The sequence below is a fragment of the Homalodisca vitripennis genome, chromosome X (genome assembly GCF_021130785.1).
Source record: "Homalodisca vitripennis isolate AUS2020 chromosome X, UT_GWSS_2.1, whole genome shotgun sequence".
NCBI lineage: Eukaryota > Metazoa > Arthropoda > Insecta > Hemiptera > Cicadellidae > Homalodisca > Homalodisca vitripennis.
Genome location: NC_060215.1, coordinates 26,532,972 through 26,553,710, shown reverse-complemented (window position 1 = coordinate 26,553,710; position 20,739 = coordinate 26,532,972). Strand labels below are relative to the sequence as shown.

The 20,739-nt window shown below is 30.4% G+C and overlaps 1 protein-coding gene across 1 annotated transcript; it reads right to left on the bottom strand.

Moving 5' to 3' along the window:
* Positions 1-1,869: 1,869 nt before the first annotated feature.
* LOC124368820 (RING finger protein 11) lies at positions 1,870-20,067 on the bottom strand. Its single transcript, XM_046826221.1, has 3 exons — positions 19,541-20,067; positions 10,161-10,309; positions 1,870-2,694 (listed from the first exon to the last, which is right to left on the bottom strand). Exons 1-3 carry the CDS (start codon positions 19,652-19,654, stop codon positions 2,523-2,525), a joined length of 435 nt encoding a protein of 144 aa, XP_046682177.1. The 5' UTR covers positions 19,655-20,067; the 3' UTR covers positions 1,870-2,522.
* Positions 20,068-20,739: the final 672 nt, after the last annotated feature.

Here is a 20,739-nt window from a genome sequence, read left to right as displayed (position 1 = left end):
TATGGTAGAAAGTCAAATACTTTATTTTCTGTAAACTTTCCGCAACATCTATCATGTATCAACCACTACTACAGAACTGTAAAGACATAAGAGAACTGTAAAAAATGTGCAAAAGGATGCTTTTTGGAATTGGAGTTATGTTTGAACACATGTAGGTTCCCTTTTTTCCTTTAGAGTGCAACAATATTTAGCCAGGTTTTACTTTGAAAGATGACAACCATTTGTGCAGTGAAATGGAAGCACTTAAAAGCTATTGGGAAAAATTCACAAAAATATCATTTTCACATATATGTCTTTTGTTTTATTTTATTACGAATAAATGAAGAAAGAAGACGAGTATGTTTTAATGCACAAAACGTTTTATAAAAGTGTTTCAATATCTACATATTGTTATACCATCCAAATATAATGTTATCCCCTGCTGGCACAAATGGGACATCTTGGGAAATAGGTATTTCACAGCAAAATCTAGATTGCATTATTAAGCAAAACACAGATTACGATACAGATTATGTGTCTTTGTGGATTAACAACACCTGTGTCAATATTAGAAGAACTGTACTTAGAATATTAAATGAACATACAAATCCTAGAGTTTTAAGTTGTATAATGAGTTCTTCATGATTTCAACTACTAACATTATAATAACTAAAACTTCATGATAAAATCTTTTTATAAGATCCACTTCAGAATCAATCTATATCGAGTAATCCAGTATCAGCAATAACAATTTTTGTGTTGTGCATACTGAAAAATGTATTAGTATAATATAAAACATACATTACAATTTTTTTTAATTAGTTGTTTTAGTATAATTTTTTTAGATTGTAATTTTGTAGCAAGTTTCCTTTTACATTTTTGGTAATAATTTAGAATCAGCTGAAGGCATCCTAAATAGACAAACAAGAAATAGACTTAATGGGTCGGTATGGAAAACTAAGTAGACTCTTTTGTAGATAAATTATCCTCATAAAAAAAATCCTAAGAATTTTGGTTGTGCCTAAAAAAAGTCAAGTTGACCTCACATGCCATTTCAAGCCAAACGATGTTAATAACTACTTTTTTAATATGGGACCTAATAATAAAGTTGATGAAACTATGTTGAATGCTTACAAGAGAAACAAACAAAATAGTTTGATAAATGGATATAGTCTTACCACTGTTTCTGAAGAAGTGAAATCGTCTACGAATGAAATAAAATCAAAGGCAGTTGGTAGCGATGGGATATTTAACCAAGTGGTTAGATCTAAAAGTCCTTTTGCAACAAGAGCTATAACACACCTCATCAATGAAAATCTAAAAAGTGGCGTTTTCTCAGAGAATTGGAAATTAAGTACAGTACGTGTAGCAGTAGGAGAATGAAGTCTGGTTACTTTTCATCAACAAACTTGAAATTTTAAAATTTATATATATATATATTAATTTTTTTTATTTAACGTATTACATTTGCAGTTTTTTTTCATATTTCTGTAAACTGCATTTAATTAGAAATAGCCTAGTTATGAGTTGTTAACAAAACTCATACATTTTGTCTAAAATGGCTTGAGATTTTTGGGACATCACTTGATATAATTGTCAGGGTTAATAATTATATTTTATATGCTATTATTATTCTTGTTATTCTTGATTACAGAAGTAATCATAAATCTGACTGATGACATCTGAACTCTCAGAGTAAACAATCACAATGGTGAGAGCTCTAGTGTCAGAAACAAACAATCTTCACTTTCTTGATGACCTCAGTTTAGAGATCAATTGGTTTGATTGTGTTCACTTAAAACTGCTCTAAGCAATTGATTGTTTCTTACATTTCAAACAATAGACTATTAACATGCACAAAGTGGTAAACAAGGGAATGGAAAAACACGCTTAATGTATTAATAAGGTTATATTTTCATACATATTTTTGTACAGTGTAACATACCTCTAATTCTGCTTGAAATCTAAAAAGTATAAAAAATACAATGAATTCCCACCACTATGAAGCGATTTTTTCTACCAAAATAAGTCTACAGCATTTAAATACTGCCATAGAATTCAACAATATAAAATATCACGGAAGTCATTAACACGACATTCAAGTCTTTTGACCACATTTTATGTTAAAACATCCCACAGTTAATTTACGAATGGCAAAAAATACAGAGGATTTCCGCTGTTTTTATAAGACGGTGATAAAATCTGTTGGGGCAGCACAGACTGTAGTATTGCTCAAAGTCAACTATTATGTGAAATAACACGAAAAATTATCCAACAACTGTAGATGATCGAGTAACAATAGCACTAACAAATAGTATTATGTAAAAATAATTATAATTATGATACATTTTTAAATACTTTTATATATAACTACATATTTACATTATTTATGTCGCAAATACGCAATATTTTTGTTCACATTAGTCACATATTCCGACACCAGCACTACCGTTTATATACGTGTTTAAGTTATGTTACAATAAAATAGAATACTTATTTTCTAATAATCACAGCATTTGTTGTTGTCGTGACTAGCCGTGTGGTTAGTTAGTCTCGTAGGTGGTGAGAAGGGCCGCATCCACGGGCTCCATGCACGATGGGCAGGTGAAACTGCGCATGAGCCAGTCGTCGATACACTTGACATGGTACGTGTGCATGCAAGGCAGGTAACGGACACAGTCACCCACCACCAGCTCCACCATGCAGATCACACATCTATAACACGTTCACAATATACGTACTCTTAATATACGTAATCAGTTTATACAATCTAGAGAGCATTACATTTTTACAACAAGACGGATTATAACACGTGAAAAACAACTTCCAAGCCAATAAGTCAATGAAATAGGGATGAATAGATTATGATGAATCACAATTAAAGGATTTACACACACCTAAAACATATGACGAGGGTGAGTATGAAGATTTAGCTGTATGAAAACATTAAAAATGTTCATCTTGTTAATTTTTACAAGGATGTGCAAATCAGTTTAATTTGGATGGATATAGTAATAGACACCCAGCATTCCTCCTGACGTATTAACCCATTGAGGAAGTATTTATTGAGGCCTCTGCAGAAATGGTAGCAGCTATTTAATTGGGAAAACATGTGAGAATTTGGTTAAAGCTTTCCAAAACAAAATCTATAAAAGATAGAGCAATACAATTTTTACCACTATCTTTGTAGTAAAATCGTAATTTAATATATTAAATGTTATATTTATGATAAAATTAATAATATTAAAAATTGTAAATTTTGTAAATATGTTTATATACATTTTTGAAATTTTAGAAAACTAACAGTTTTAGTTTTGTAGCTACTTTTTAACTGACATTAACGTACTTAACCTAAAATATGACTATGATTTTTACAGAAAAAAAAATGTTCATTCATATATCTAAAAAAAATAAGCTCAAAAATAAAATAGATGAAAGTATCATGAGCGATGTTCTTTATAATTTTCCTGGACATTTACCTAAACTTCTTGTTAACCTAGGAAATTCAGATATTTTTATTCACCGTACAAACAAATTTTGGGAAGTTGACTCACAAATTGTCGTATCCTGAGTGAGCTGTACTATTCGTCATTTTTCTCATTGTTGGTACGGAAAAAATCAATCAATTAAACTCATAAAGGGTGTTAATCCTTTCGATCCCCGCCATTTATTGCAAAATATCTCCCGAAAATCCTTGTGATTTACTGTAATGTATCAGCTAAAAACCCTAGCACTGTTGTGTCCGTTTTACAGACCTTCATAAAAAAATTTGTTTTCAAGATTTAAACTGCTAAATTATAAAGTAATAACTGTGAGAAATATATATGCTTGCATATATTATGTTAATAAAAACATCAAAAAACATTTTTATCAAACTTATATTTACTTTGTATTCTCTGATTAGATGATTACGGTACATAAACATAGTAAGCACTTATGTGACCACTTCATACAAATGTACAGTTAAAAAGTGAACAATATCAAATTTAATACATTTTTCTCAGTAATAAATTATGGGTTTTTTTAATTTTACATTTTTGAGAATTAATTTTTATTCAGGATGACTAGTAACGGCCAAACCAAATAGGGTTATCATAAAATAAAAACGAATGATGTAAAACATATATAAACGTGAACAGAATAGTAGTAAAAACAACCAAGCAATAAATTCAAAAAACAATGCAATCCTCACTCAACAATAAAGTGTGTATTTACTTGGCATTTACAGCTGATTTACATATAAAGTATAGCAAGTTGCAATACCACTAATTATAGTATTTGTAAAATACCGTTTAAAGTTTAATTCACAACTTCATTAGAAAGATTGTTTATTTGTGATCATTTTGTACAGCGCAAGTGTAAGTTTCGTTAATTTCGTATTTTAAAATAATTTGTGAATGTCCATATATATACAGATGTTGGGATATACAATGTACGTCTGTGATAACAGACATTATAACCGAAAGGGATTTTCCGTTTGTTGATGGCTTACACTTATAAAGATTAATATCTGCAAACGTCATAGGACTTTTTAATGTACTTAGTGACTGCACCTTGTCAGGAGAACAACTTGTATTGAATAAATGGTAAATCTTTCAAGTAAGTATAGATCAATAGAACAAAATTTTAAAGGGCTTAGTAATAAAAATGGCATTGATAAGTATATTTAAAAAGTATATATAATTTAGACATCTCTATAAAATGCAAGACCTTTTAAACATTGGGTAATATCCTATATGAACTATATAATGTTTGACATTAAGCTTATCTAAAACCTGACTGATAAAATGAAAAAGAGATCTGTCACAGGTAGGATTTCCCTGAAGGACTCCACTGATTTTTATCTTGAGAGATCTACTCTCCTTTGTTCTTACACTCTGCTTATGGCAGACTGTTTTTAGCCTTCTTTATCAAAAATTAATGTTTAACGTTCTTTTTTATTAACCTTGAATATAAATTATATGGCCTATTTAAAATGTTACTCAAAAAAATGAATGTCCTTTTTAATCAGAGTTGTTTAAATAATCAGTTTCGAGAATTTAAAAACAACATGTTACTTGACTTAAGCTTCCATCAAAACTGTGCCACGAGCTCTTAATGGACTCATCAACGTTACTACATTACTGGATAGGTAAAAGCCAATGCAACAGAAACGGTCTGCGATCTGCTACACCGTCACTCCTTCACGAGACTAAGCTAATAATCCACAACATAGTTTATCTGAATGCTTATAGAGTATTTACATTGCATAACAGCTGTGGCAATCTTATAATGTAAAGGTAATAAATCATTGTAATCTTAAGGATACACAATTATGAAAGGATTTATGTGTTCAAGAACTACACAATATGCACTTGTTATATATTTGCCTAACATCTAGTTTAGTTTGAGAATGCTGTATCCATATATGCATGGCAAAACAGTTTTGTAAAATAAACATTTGATACCTTAATTAATTTTAATTTCAAACTGACAACTCAAAACATGAACTTTCAAATTTATTTTAAAATATAAACTTGCTACAAGTATACAAAAGCCTGTCAAAATACTAAAGTTTTGTTACCTTTACTGGTATAATGAATGCTACAAAATAATCTGGTATTTTTAATCTCCAAGATTTACAGAAGTTTTATTTGTCTGGGAAATAATTTTAACTGTCAAATGTCATAAATATAATGTCAAATGTCAGATCTTATGAAAATTTATTTTTTTGTTTTTTTCAAAATAACAACACTAAGAATTACACCATGTTTCAAACGTAAGTATCAATTTCAAAATGGCTGTCATATAAACTACTAGTGAAGAATATTAGGAATTAATTTGTGTTGTAGTTTGTTGTCATTGTACTATAAAACGAGATATTCTAAAAATAATTCAAAAATTGGATGATATACATTAAATTTGCTTTATAGCACCAACATTAACAATATGTTTGATACCAATCACCATTAAATATAGATTTGTAACAATCGTATACATTTTTGTTTTGTTCTGTGTCCAAGTTATGTTTTCATTGTGTTCCTATAGCCCTATTTAATATTTTATTTTATATCCTAAGGAGGGTATTTATACTGAAATTTAATACTTTTCTATATCTTCTCATATTTATTATTCTAAAGATGAACATTACACATACAAAGGACAAAAAGTAAAAGGATGTTTTTTAATCATCACAATGTATCGCAATTTAATCTTAATGTGGTAAAAACAATAATTAGTCATGGAAGATTATTTTAAGGAACTACCAAATGAAATGATTTGTTTGGTAAGTCAATATATATGCCAACTAAGTTTGGGACAAGCTCTCCGAGCAAAGATGAATGAATAAGATTTGGGACAAAAAGTTTTGAAACAAGACCTACATAAAATAAGCATATCATGTTCCTCTAAAGTAATACTGCAGAAACCTTCAGTTAAAACAGTTCAATTGTCAAGTGGTCATCCAAAGATTATTGATATTATAGACACAATTATCAACGATCAATCATGCATGACATATTGACAGTTTACTTCATGCAAGTTTATCTTTTGATATATTTCTGTTCAGCACGAGCCAGGAAAACTATGAGTGAATTATACTTTTACTAATGTGTAATTAGCATATTAAGATAAATGAAAGAGTCCCAGTAGTGATCCCTGCGGTGTACCAAGTTGAACAGTTCTAAAATGTTATACTTCACCTTCCTCCTCTTCCTAAATACTAATACAAATATACTCAATACTGATATTTGTATAAATATATTGATTGTCCATCATATAATAACTTCTTGAAAAGTAACTGAATGGTTAATTATATCAAATGCATAATTAAGGTCCACTAAAGTTGGAACTAGATAATTACTGGGTGAGTGCTCATAAGTACATTCATATAGCAATTTAATTTGTATTCTCTTCAAGCTCATTGCTAAATTTTCGCCTTCAAAACATTATTTGAATCCAAAATCCAAACTTTGTCACAAAAACAACAACATTTGTGATGAGATGAACCGGAAACATTAATGTAATAGTCTGATGTTTAATCATCATATGATCCTAATCTCACTTCCACGAGTAATACTAGATTTGGTTTCTTCTCTAATTTTTTGAGCCATCGTGATCATCTCACAACTTGGTTGATTCAAAATCAACCGAACAACAACAACCAAATTCGGTTGTTGGTGTGTGTCTAGCAACATGGACTCTCAAATTACGTTTGCACTTGTTTTTGTATTTTGACGATTTACTATTCTCCAAGAATATGTAATAAAGAATATTGATTGATTGATTGACTGATTGATTCATGTAATAATTGGAAACTGTCAGTATATTTTAAACCATATTTTTACAGCTAACATACAAAATTTAATTTGTACATAATTCTTTACTTAAAAATAATTTGTGTAAAATTATTCTAAAAATGACTACATAATATAAAAGATTCAATCTGAGCACCGTAGAGCTATGAAATGTTCTACCAAAGTAACATTTCAATGTCAGAAACACCTCTGTGAATTAGGTGAGGATAATAAGCAAGTTCTGAATGTTTTCTGTGTATTTGTACACAGAATCTCAATGCTTATATAAAACACATGAAATAAAAACTTAAATTCCATTAGAATCACAAAAACACATTCTAATATCAGTAAAAAATCATAATACTGAAATTGAAATATAAGATTTTGTTGTAAAACTATACTTTTTAACAGTATGATGTTTAAACTTTCATTTGTGATCAAAGATATAAGCAGTAATAAGTCATTTGGGACATCTTAAATAACAATTTTGATAAAAAAAATAGTACTGGCATAGAGTATTAATTGCTTATACTGGGGTCAGTGGTATTGACGTAGAGGGAAGTCCCATTGGGGAGAATGTAGTTGGGAGGAAGCCTAACAAATGAACAGGGCGCTTAAAAATAGATTGACGCAAGCATTTTTCTTCTCTTGTCTGAAGAAATACAAAGCGACAAGACCGAATTTGAATTATTAATAAATTAAATAATAACAATACTCCAATTCATTCAACAAAATTGATAAATTGGTGATAAATCTTCAACTAATTGTATAAATTTTACTTTTCTCAATATAGATTTTTCCAGATTATGTTATACACTTTATGATTTTAAAAGTGCTATTCTGTAAATTCTAGGGTACCATTATCTGTTGTAGGTTTTCTATTTGCATACAATAATTATACTTTATGCTGATGTTTTGACTTACAAAAAAAAAAACCTTTGCGCTTTATTGTGTGAACAAATTATTCTTGTTCTTTTATACCATTAAAAATTTTAAAATGAAACAGATGCAACATCATATGAATGAAAAATGTCATATTATCAATTTGATCTAATATCTTAATGTTGGAAGGAGATTGGTGAAAATTGGTGAGAAGTCTCTCTCTAAGTTGATTAGACTCAATCAAACAAAACATCTAATTGAGGTTATTGATGTTTGATTAAATGCTATCCATTTTGGACAGTGAGGTCAGATATTGGTTTACTTCTTATCATTTGTTTTATTTCATCATGACCTTTAATTTGTAGAGGTATTACTCGATAGGTCATCCTATTTAAAATATTTGACTTGCCCCCACCCACCATTTGAACAATTAACTGATGCCTCTCAACTGTGACACGTCTGGCTTGGGCAAGTGTATCTTTAAAGTGATTGTGTTCGCTTATGCGTTGACGGATTTCGTTGAAACAAGTATCGTTGGAATTGTAATAAAAATGCTAGTAATGCTAGCAAAAATAGTTGTATTTAATAATATTTTATAATTATACTGTTTATTTTATTATTATTATTTGACTTTTAAAATTCTCAACAGGCACCATATTAAAGAAAATAACACTTATCTATTCAAACCTATGTGCCAAATTTGGTTTCTTTAGCTTAACTGGTTTTAAAGATGTTTTTAGAAAAAATACAAAATGGCAGCTAGCAACTAAACGAGACATTTCTTGAAATATGTTTATATGACATTGTTTTGTTTCAATTGATAAGTACTATCACCAACAGACGTTTTTGACACCCTGAATATACATATTTTGATAGGAGATCACAAGGAATTCAGATTAATCCAAATGTTCTTCAAGCTCAGACATTAAAAGATATCTTAATAGAAACATATATACAAATCAACTTAATGTTTTAATAATTGTACTCTTCAATATTATGAGGTATTTACATTGAAAACAATTACAATATAGATATTTTGTAACGCACAACCTTGAAATCACGTGCATACTTTAATACCCCTAGTAAAAAGTACTGTACATCTCATTTTGGAATTTTTATTTATAGTTCTAAAATGAAACTAAGAAATTTATATGACAAACGCATATTTTCATATGCAAATGATAATTCTTAAATTACTGGATTTCACTAATAACAATTAATTGACTGATATTGTTCGAATTATTTGAGTTAACTTTTATTATTCCCATAGCTAGATGAAGAAACATTTGAGAACCGTTCATTAAAATAGGAAGATATTGAATTGTGATTTCAAACTGTAAATGGCCAATATTAATCGGAATGAAATCAAAAGTTTTGTAATTGGGTTAAAGTGCTTTTCTTTGATTAGTCATGAGGTGGGAGTTTTAATTTAACAATTTTTACTGCATCCACTTAATTGAACAAATTGTTCTGCATCCTGAACAATTAAACAATGCCCTCAAATCTTTGGTCCTGATCTTCAAAAGTACACTGCAAGTCACGTATTGAGTTAATCTTAACAATCTTGATTCAATAATAAAACAAAGTTTGCTGGACTAAAATTGGTGATTTAGTGAAGAACCAGTTCAACAAGGAGTCTATTTCTTAAAATAATGACAAGTGTGTAATGAAACTATTTGTAAACAAATATGGGATATAGAAAAGGAGGGAATTTCTTTATTAATATGATGTTGAACGCATTAGATCTATTTACAAATAACTGAAAAAATTTTCCCAACTAAACAAATAATCGGCCAATGTGTACTACAGTTACTTAAACAAATAGTGTACACTTATTTGTCACTGTGATAATACATAAACTTAGTACATTTTAAAATTGAACACATTAAAGACTATAAGGAATTAAAAGGTCATAGTCATTACAATTTATCTGTCCATGACCTTTTGAATTACCTTATTACTAAAATAGTGATTCGTTCACACAAATTGAACATAAAAATAATAAAGTTGATGATGAATACTCACTCTCTACTCTTCTTGCATCCATCGTAAGTTCCAGTAGGCAGGTGTTGGATTAAGCCCAGGCGTTTGGCTATCTTCACCTGCTCCTCCTCTGTCAGCTGAGTTACGGGTCGGCTGATGTTGGGGGATGGGTAGTACACAGGCAAAGTCTCCTGCAGGCAATAATACCAGCTCATGCTACAACTTGAAGGAAATCATTTTACCACTGATGTTGCTGTCAAATATCATACAAGACGTATATTGTGACATGTAATATTCCAAACCATTTTCATTGTTTGCTGAATGTTTGCTGCTTTTCCTTGGCAATGTGAAACTTAATTCAATATTGATGTTTTCAGCTGAGAATCAACTGTAAATTTTTGAATGTACAAAAAAGATAAAGTAACCGGGCCTGCAATGTACGAGTAACAGCACATCATTCAGGTTCAGTGCTAGCATCGCGCCATGCGAGGTTAGTCAACATTTACGGCACACGATGTAGCATGCATAAATAACATTTCCACTATTCCTCATGCCATCTCTACTTTTCCTAAATTTTCACTAGTTGTTAGCTGGAATTGTCTTCTCTTGTGGTTTTACGCGAATCATTTTGTTGTTAATAACTTTAGTAGTTATATTTCATATTTTTAAGCTTTTTCTAATCGTACAGATTAAAGATATGTATAATATCAGCATGAACTGAAATAACTGTTTGAGTGTGCAAGATTTTTAGGTTTTTTTCAGTAAACACAAACAACATACTTTTGTTCCTGTGCTTTTTTTAACAAAGTAAATATTAAAGTCTTATATATACATAATAAAAATCACTCAAATAAAAATCCAGAACAAACAAAATTAAAATAATGTATTAATAGATAATTTATATATATATATATATATATATATATATAAATAAATGATTTTTATTTTGTATATTCTGGATTTTTATTTTAGTGAGAGTGAGTTTTAGTAAATTGCTCTAAAGTGCTAAACGTGGAAAAAGAAATAACAAAACATTTCTATAAGAAACCGTTTACAACTTTTAAATATGCAATGGTAAGGTGATTTAAATTATTAATTTATCATTCTCTAGCTTTCGCTAAATATATATTATATATAAAGTACAATATGTTACAGTTTGTAAATGATAATGTACATAATACATACAATAATTCACTTTGAGCAAACGCTTGCAAAATTCCTATAGTGTGTGACACTACAGGTGAATATAGTCAGCACTTAGAGGGTTAAACTGTAAAACGATCTGGAATTATAATTTTTGTAGTCGAATATCAATACTGATTAATAGTTCTAGAGCATGATGTGGGCAGCGTACATAAACGGTTCACTGAGACCCGGCAGATGGAGCATGTACGTAAGCTGGCCCACCACTTAGTGTTTGCACAACTATGTACTTTTAAAGTGTTAAATACACATAATCTAAAGGTAAAATTCCACTTAAAATTCATGAAGTTTTAAAATAAATTACAACTAAACTTTGCATGCTGCATTGTTAAGGAAAATTACACTTAATCTTACAATAAAAGCTTAAATTATTATATATCTGAATTCAATTATATTTTCAAACAAAATACACAGAGATTAACTAGTAAATTCAATTAGGGCTAGGGGACCAACTTCTCCTTAATTGTTTATCCTACTAACAGGTAACGGAGAAGCCCTGCCTACAACTATCTCAAACAGTCAACCCACTCACCTTCCCCATAAACAGGCAACAGGCAAGGTTACAACAGGTTAGAAAAGGAAAACAGCTGATCAAAATAGCATATCTACTGTTTTACAGATTTGTAAATATGATGTTCACACATATTTGTATTATTAAATCTAATTGGGTGCTGAATACATGTTTTTAAATGGTGGCTACTTTAAAATGTTTTATTACATGTTAGTCAGATGTTAGCATCACATTACTAAACAATCTGAAGTCAAATTACAGAAACCCGATAAAGACAAAATAATCTGTGTACATAATTTGATAGGATAAGATGAAAAAACAACAAAAATTCTTAAAGCTTCTAATTTTTGCTCGTAATTTGTTAAAATAATTTCTTTCAAAAGCTTTTGAGTAGGATTTGTAAATATTTTCTGCTAATATTAAAATTTGTGTGTAATTTTATAAAAACTAATTATAAATGTTAAAAAATTTTTAATATGAAACAATTATAGTTTTTGAAAGTTTTAACAAGGCAAACATATGAGCAAATTGTAATTCAGGAAACTACACAGCTTGAATTCCTTTTCAACAAAAGCTGCACTAGGCCTGTAACTGTTATCTCGTACATTCTAGGAACAATGGATCACGACCAAGTACTTGTAAAAGGCTGTTTCAAGGTGATAGTGAATAATTGGCAATTTGTTATGAAGAGTGTTCTTTGTTTCCTTTCTAAAGCCCAGTTATTTAATGTAGGCTATAGATCTCTTGACACCAATATGTGGATTTATTCAATTTAATTTAAAATCTTTGAAAACAATTCTGTATACTTTTATTTAGTTGGTACCATTCAATCGCGAGTAACAGTTTATAAGAAATTTTAATGCAAGTTACAGTCACAGTACAATATGATACACAGAAAGATAAAAAAAATCATTTTCCTTTCTAATTTTGATAATAATGGCATGGCATATACAATGAGAAAATTTGAGGATTTACTAGTTCAGATTAATTAGGTTTACTTCCTATTTTCAGCTGATAATCCCCAAATGCAATACTCCCTAATTTCCTTTTCCTCTTACCGTACAAAATGAGAAAATTTATGAAAAAATCTAAACATTACTTGTTAGGCTTATCCTTGTATTCTTTTGATTTTTTTCTGTAAATGTAAATACCTTTTAAGTGTTATAAGGTATTTTAAAAATGTATGTAATCGAGATATACATAATTATAATTATATAGTTGCTGTTACAACTTACTTTATAGAAGCCCACAGGCCCTTTCTCTGTCAATGAATGCCAAAATTGATATATTTTATGTATAAATATACAAAAAATTGTATATACTCAGTGTAATGGGTATGTATACATTTTTATTGACGCTATTCTTGTAATCTGTACATGTCTGAATAATGAGATTTTGAATTTATATTCTTTTATTCATTTAAACCCTTCCTTCGTATTTATAAAACCTCAGACCAATTTACTAATATTTTCTGAGGTTTTAGTTTTTTTTTAACTTGCTTTTTCCAATGTTACTTTTCGTTTGGGAGATTTTACTATTTGCTTTGCCATTTGTATAATATTTTAATTTATTGTAATTTAACCCTTGATTTTTTCCCTTTCAGGTTTTAAACTGTCTAAGATCCAGTTACGTTTCTATTTCATAACTCAACATTTACAATGGAAAGCATAAGTCCAAACACCACTTGAAAAGCTTATTGATATTATCACCCTAAAAAAATGGTAAACATTTTTTTTCGAATGGAACATTGTACACATCCATTCAAGATTCAACAGCCAGATGTTTGAGAAAAATATTTATGTTTGAACCATTAAAACTCCTACGAATACTTTGTCACATAATGGCGTTTCCTCGACTTAATGTTGTTAAAATTTACCAGTCAGACCAACTAAACACCATCGTTAGAAAGTAATTTAACAATTCCCACCACATTCATCTCTTGCTTCAACTTAGGGAATATGTTATCCAGAGCATAACCGCTCTGTGAAAAATAACGGGAGAAGTCTATCAGATAGCTCATGCTCTTTGATTGATATTCATACAATCCTTCAAGCTGTGTGATTAATTTATACCTTAAGAACAGAAATGTGTGACTCTTAAAATTAAAATATTGCCATATTTTGTGTTTAAAATTACGGCGTTCAATTTCAGAACCATGTTCACTCAAAATGAGTATGTCTTGATGGATTAATTATAATCTTAGGGACAGATTCTGGATTTTTGTGTGTAAAATTATCATAAACCCTATATGTTTCCTACATCTGATATTGTTTGTTACTAATCCTATTGTTGGCAGTGCGGCGATATATCTTGTAACATAGGATTGTTTGATATTACATACGGATCAGCGGTAGAAATTGTTTCATACTTCCTAATAAATAGAATATAAGAGACTCCTTAACACTAAAAAATTATACTTGATCACTTTTTTACATAAATCCCAGCTCAACAGAATAACTAAAAATGATTATTTTTTCATGATTCATTATACTTTAAAAAATATCAACAACATTCTAAAGCTCATTTTAATGTCTTTCTCTATAGTAATACACAAATTTTCTGAAAGATATGCAAACATTGTTAATATTCTTCCTCTTTTTTCTTTTTCTTTTTGCTTTCTTTATGTTTTTAAGAAGAGACCAATTCCCTTTTAAACCTTATTCTGCCTGTCCTCATGGGGCACTGGCCTGTATGAGGATCTTATCAAACAGAAAGAGGGGAAGAGTTGATACAGTACAAGGTCGATGGTACTGATAAAAAGTACAACAATCACAGACAGGATTTGAACCTGCACTATCTCTAACTCAGCTCCAAAGTCCAGTGTCTTAGACCGCTCAGCCATCATCACTCTATCTATACTAAGATACTCTTGTTTTGTTTTTTTTTTTTTTTTTTTTTTTTTTTTTTTTTTTTTTTTTTTTTTTTTTTTTAAGATGTGCAAACACTGTTGATGAACAATCTAATTTAAAATCAAAATCTTTAATTGCAAATAAAGGGTCAAAAAAACTATGGAATCTTGTGGCATACTAATTACACTTCTTAAAATCAGACCATCTGTGAGCTAGATAATCCTAGCATTTAAATATGACATATATTTTATATTTTTGTACCTAATTAAATATGCAGAGAGTTTTTTTAATTGTAACTCATGACATAAAAATAATCAAGTACTTCCGTTTAATAAATTAAGAACACATGATATCAGTTAATTTTCAAAATTCATGAAAATTGTGTCGACAATACTTTCAATAACTTTTATAGTATTCCTGTCTGGCACAAAACTAAACACATATAATTAATTATTTTTGTTAAACATTTCATTGTAGTTTAATAATTTCAAAATTTACTAATAATCCTATTTACTAAACTTGAATAATGTTACTCAAAGAATAGTTGGTTAGAGAAGGTCAAAATCTTTGTTTTGATATGATTTTCATCACTTCCAGAGAGAAAAAAGGTGATAAAAACTAATGAGGCTATTTTTTATGCATAAGGAATTTTAGAAAACGTTAAATTTTCAAACATTTATTGTATAAGTATTTATTTGCTTATCGTACTAGCTTTTGATCTGGAAAGAATACACTCTTATCAAAAATAACACCCACAATTGTGTCAAATGTAAACTCTAGACAGGAATTTGATAAAATGTTTTACTGTTGGGAAATTACATGATAAATACTGCAATCAGAACTGTACAGGTCCAAGTTTATAATTTTCTAATGAAAAATAATAAGGAACTATAGAATTTTGTATGTGATCTGACAATTATTCACTTAATAAGAGATTGTACTTAACCAAGCAAAAAAGTTAGATAAAACAGATTGTCTTACTTTGAAACTCTACTTTAATTAGATGAATTACTTGGTGACAATGTCAAAATTGAGTAAGCTATACATTAAATATATACTTAAATATAAAAGGCCCACTTATCTCTCTATGTGTTAGTGATGAAAGCAACAATGTCAGTGTGGTGCGTGAGAAATTGTTGTGATGACACTGTGGTTGGATCTAGCCTTAGAGGTTAGTTATTGCTGTGTCTTTGCTATATCTCCATCTGTACTAATTATTTACAGATCTACTCATGTCAGTTTAACTTTAAACCCACTCATTGGTCTAGTTTTGGTGTGTAGTTTAGACCCTGTGTAGTTTACCAATATTTAAAGCAGCTCGATTGGCAAGCATCCTGTATTTAAGAGGAAACTTAAGTCATCTTGATGCGCATCTAAGGCTCCACTTTTAAAATGGGCCTAAAAGTAAAAACTTTGACTTAAACCTATAACACTTAAGACTTTAGTGTCTCAATGCTGATGAATTGTAAAAAAGTGAAATTGTGAGTGAAAACATAAAATACCAGTATCTAGACTGAAATATTTATGGATTTTAGATGAATTGCTACTTTTAACTCTATACCTTAAAAAGGGTTGTAAAAAGGGAACCTCAAATGCGCGACAGGCATCAACAGCTGACTAACATGCCCTCTTAAAAGCTTGGCCTTATACAAAAGCATCCCAGGTGAGTGAATACATGTAATTTTTGACAAAAATGAAACCAAAAAAATGATATTATATATATAAAATGTATGTACATTTTTTGAATAGAGCTCTTTCTACTGAATCACAAAAAATGTTGTATATTAATGTCTCGCTATGTAAACATGCCATGGAAGAAGTTCTGTAATTGTTGTAGCATTCCTGTGTGGAAGGGTACAGTCCTATTTGACGGTAGGGGGCAGCAAAAGGGTACTTTGCCTAGGGCACCAGAATAACCTGCAAAATGGTATTTCAGAATAATAAAAATAGTGGTTTTAACCCTTAGAGCATCAAAAACAAAAATCTGAAGAAGTACCAAATATTTTTGTTGGCTATGCATGGATCCTGTGGCTTTAAAGACAAATTGTACGAGGTAACGAAGAATAACTATTGGACAGTTTTAATCTCTATTCATTTTATTTTTAGTCAAAGGAATATTAGCTTAAAAGGAATTAAGTTAAAAAACACATTACATAAAAATTGTAAGACCAAATATAAAGTATCTTATTAAATGTGATATTGGTAAAAAAATTATTAAATACACTTAAAGTATACATGAAATTTTAGTATTTTACTAAAAATGATTGTAATAACCGTGGTATTTAATAAAAACGTTGCCTTCAGGGTAATATTTGAAATTTTGGTATTTATTTACAATAGCGTGACCATGGAAAATGGACTTTTTTCCTGGGGTTGGGCATTTATAGCCAAGTATTATTATCACAGGTGCATATAAACTGGTGGGAAAGTATATTATTGTATTATATTGATGCCTTTCAGGCATTATTGCGTTCAGGATGGAAAATAACCGACAAAATTTTGTCGAACAACACTTGGAGGGTTAAGGAGCAGGGGCATCACGTGATCTGGGATTCGACTTTTGCAAGCTCGAGTTGATTTTTTTTTCTAAAAGAGCAAGCAGTGCGCAGCACTGCGCAGCGGGCAGGCATCGTTGACAGGATTAACGTACTAGTCAGCATCATTTCAGCCAGAGGTACTGTCAAAAACAGAGTTTTCAGAGGATTTCAAAAAATCGTAACTCCTTTGATTTTCGTTGCCGACGAATTTTTTCTTCACTATTGTTTTCAGGAAAAATTGCAGTTTTCAGGGAAAAAAATGAACATACCTTTCCATGGTCACGTTATTGTAAATTGATACCGAAATTTTTAGTGACGAATAATGGCATTTTTATGCATTATTTCTTACTTCCCTTGTAACGCTATACAACCTTTTAATGCACTTTAACCCTACGACTGTGATCTCTCAGCCTAATTAAAAACTGAACCACTTCAATAAATAAAAATTTAAGTTACACTTTCATCTTACAACAGTTTTCTGATACTATTTCCATCCATTTCAAACAGCCAGCACAAAAAATAACACCAACAAACTTTCATATGTATTAAAAATTGTTTTGCCATGACAATTATAAACATGTAACAACAGAGAACAATAATTTCATTGTTAAAATTCAGTTCAAAATGTACTTCAAATTACTCTAGTTGACATTTTCTTCATAGGTAATTATCATATTAACCGCCGGGGCGGAAAAAATACGAGTTTTGCGTTCTTAACTTATTGGAATCGTCCTATATAAAAAAAAGTATAAGGTTTGATGGGGTGGAAATGAGAAATAACGAAGTTCTAGAAAATAAAAAATTAAATAACTTTCCAGTAATATCTCCATGTTCTACATCCACGTCTAGCGTCACGTGACCTTTTGTGGCCAATGATTGAACCTCGTGATGACGTCATCGGTTGCGCCGCCATCTTTGCAAACGTAAATGAGAAATTACAGAAATGAGCAGAATTTTGATCAAAATTAATAATGTTTTTCTTAATTTCGAGAAAAAAATTAATTACGAGTGCCTCCGGCCATCAGCGCGGGCTTCGGCAGCACCTCCGGTGCTGCCCCGCGCTGATGTCAATAAAAGAAAAACATCCCTCGAGATAGTACCTAACAGTAAAATATAAAATTCTAGAGGGGCTGATCAAAAATATAAATTGAAATGTAATGCAAAGGCAATTATGTAAAGTTTAAAAACTAAATAAATCATGAAAAACTCAAATACATAGATGGATATGAACAGAGAACACTTACCATTAGTGTGTTGGCGGATATAGCTAAACAGCAGCAACAAAAAAGTGGTCTATCACAACGAAACGACACAGTCTCCCGGTTTAAAAACACCACTCGACGACCGCACGACGAACAAATACACTCATTTTAAAAAATGCCCTGTTCTATTAAAAAAGAGATAATTTCGTTTCGGTTAAAACGTAAGCTCTTTACGTGCCCTACGAAACACTCCGACACACACAATTCACTAGGGTTGGTTGAACTAGTGGATGGTTGATTCATCATTGTAAACTCACTCACTCAATCCGACCTACTGAACACGATATCTTGTGTAGAACTGACCTATGCCCCGGACAACTCAGATAACAGGTATGCTATCAGGCTGCTATCAGTCCCGGCCGCAGATAATATTCAAGTAAACAGATTATCCAGACACACAGCACACAAACTGAACATTAAAACATTAGAAACTTTACCACTTATCAATATACCCCCTAAAATCATGTTATTTGTCATTTGCACCCCCTAGTACTATATATATTTTTTGTTCAGGAGGGTGAGCAGAATACGTTGGTAACGTCAAATTCGTGATTTGCCGCCCCGGCGTTTAATCTTACTGGTACCCAGATCTGCAAACTTTGAAGTAGGTTATGGCAGTTTCATCACATCTTACAGTAACATAAAGTGCGTGATATGGTACTTGTACCCAGGACATTTGGCAACTAATACTTACTGGTCGGATTGTATTATTTTTTTTATGTAATGACAGATATTAAAATAAAGTTCTTTTAACAATAGGTATGCATAGACCTGCTATAAAAAATAAAAAATGGTGAGTCATTCTGGATCTCGATGATTATTCAAAAAAGTGAGTTTTTTATTTGTTAATTCTTGTAATCAATTATGATGTAAAAGTTTATACCAAAATGTATTAATTCTATAGTGAAATATTCAATTTGGCCACATATTTAGGAATAGGCCTGCATTGTTTATGTTGATCTGTACTGGAATGTTCACATTTTACTTATCCTCTTGACTAACAGTCGAGTAAATCCTGGCTACATTTCCTTCCAACAGACTAATATAAATTAAAACTTACTCTGTAAGGTGGTGGAGGTCCCAGTTGATCCGTCGAAGAAGAATCAACAGGATTGTCTGCACCTCTCAAGAGAGATATGTCGTCTGCTGAAGACCCTTTGAGACAATTGCCCATTTTCCTTTATTTTCACGGTAAAAAACTTGAAGAACTATTAAGTCATCCCATCAGTTAGACTGTTTAGAATACAAACATTACATGTAAGCACTCTAAATGATGAAAAAATTAAACAATGCCTCCAGCAAAACAATTAACAAAACATCTCTGACGTCTATTAGCCTACGTCAACTTTTCCTGCTTGTTTTTATTATTCGACAAGCCACTTCACGTTATTAGAACGATAATATAAAACTAAGATTTGGAGAACATTAAAAATATAACTGTTACTAAACATGGAAGATATAAAAATAAACTAAGAAACTATAATTCTAACAATCACATACAAGAACAGATTTAACATAACAGTTCAGTTTAGTACGAAAACATCTGATCTCGACGAGAGACGTATTGAAACAGACTCATATTTTTTTCCTCAACAAACCAATGCCAACCATAATAATGTCCTCCTTTGTCTTCTAAGAGGTCTTGCCAATGCAACCTTTGAAGGCACCAAAATTTACTAGATAATCTACTTCAGAAACCGTATGTATATCTTTCTCTATGTTTATACATAGTATGAGAATGTATAATTGATATTTCTTGATTTTCAGTGCAAGTTAATACTTAAAGAGCTATGTTTGACTTTATTTTCTATATTGCTTAGTCGTTATGATTCATTTAGGCTAAATGGTGTAAACAGTTTAATTGTAAAAATATTAATGTTGCACGCTTATTTTTATTGCAAACAAAGATACGATATACTATTATTACAAAAATATTGACAAAATAAGTGGCTTTAAACCAAAGACCACAAAATAACAAAAGCCATACAGTATCTTATTACTCGACCGTTCCTCAACACAGGCTTGGTAACATATATGAATAACGTTTTGGATGAGCGAACGTGTTATACTGAATTTACAATTCAAATAAAATAATTGTTATTAAATTACATTCAAGTTAATATCTTAAATCACTCTATGATGATGGTGTATTCATCTTTTGCAAACGTGAATTATTATATTTCGGCGCATATCCGTGGAGTGCCTTTTAACTTTACTTTACGTGACTCAGTAATATGTTTGATGTAAACGATCCAGAAA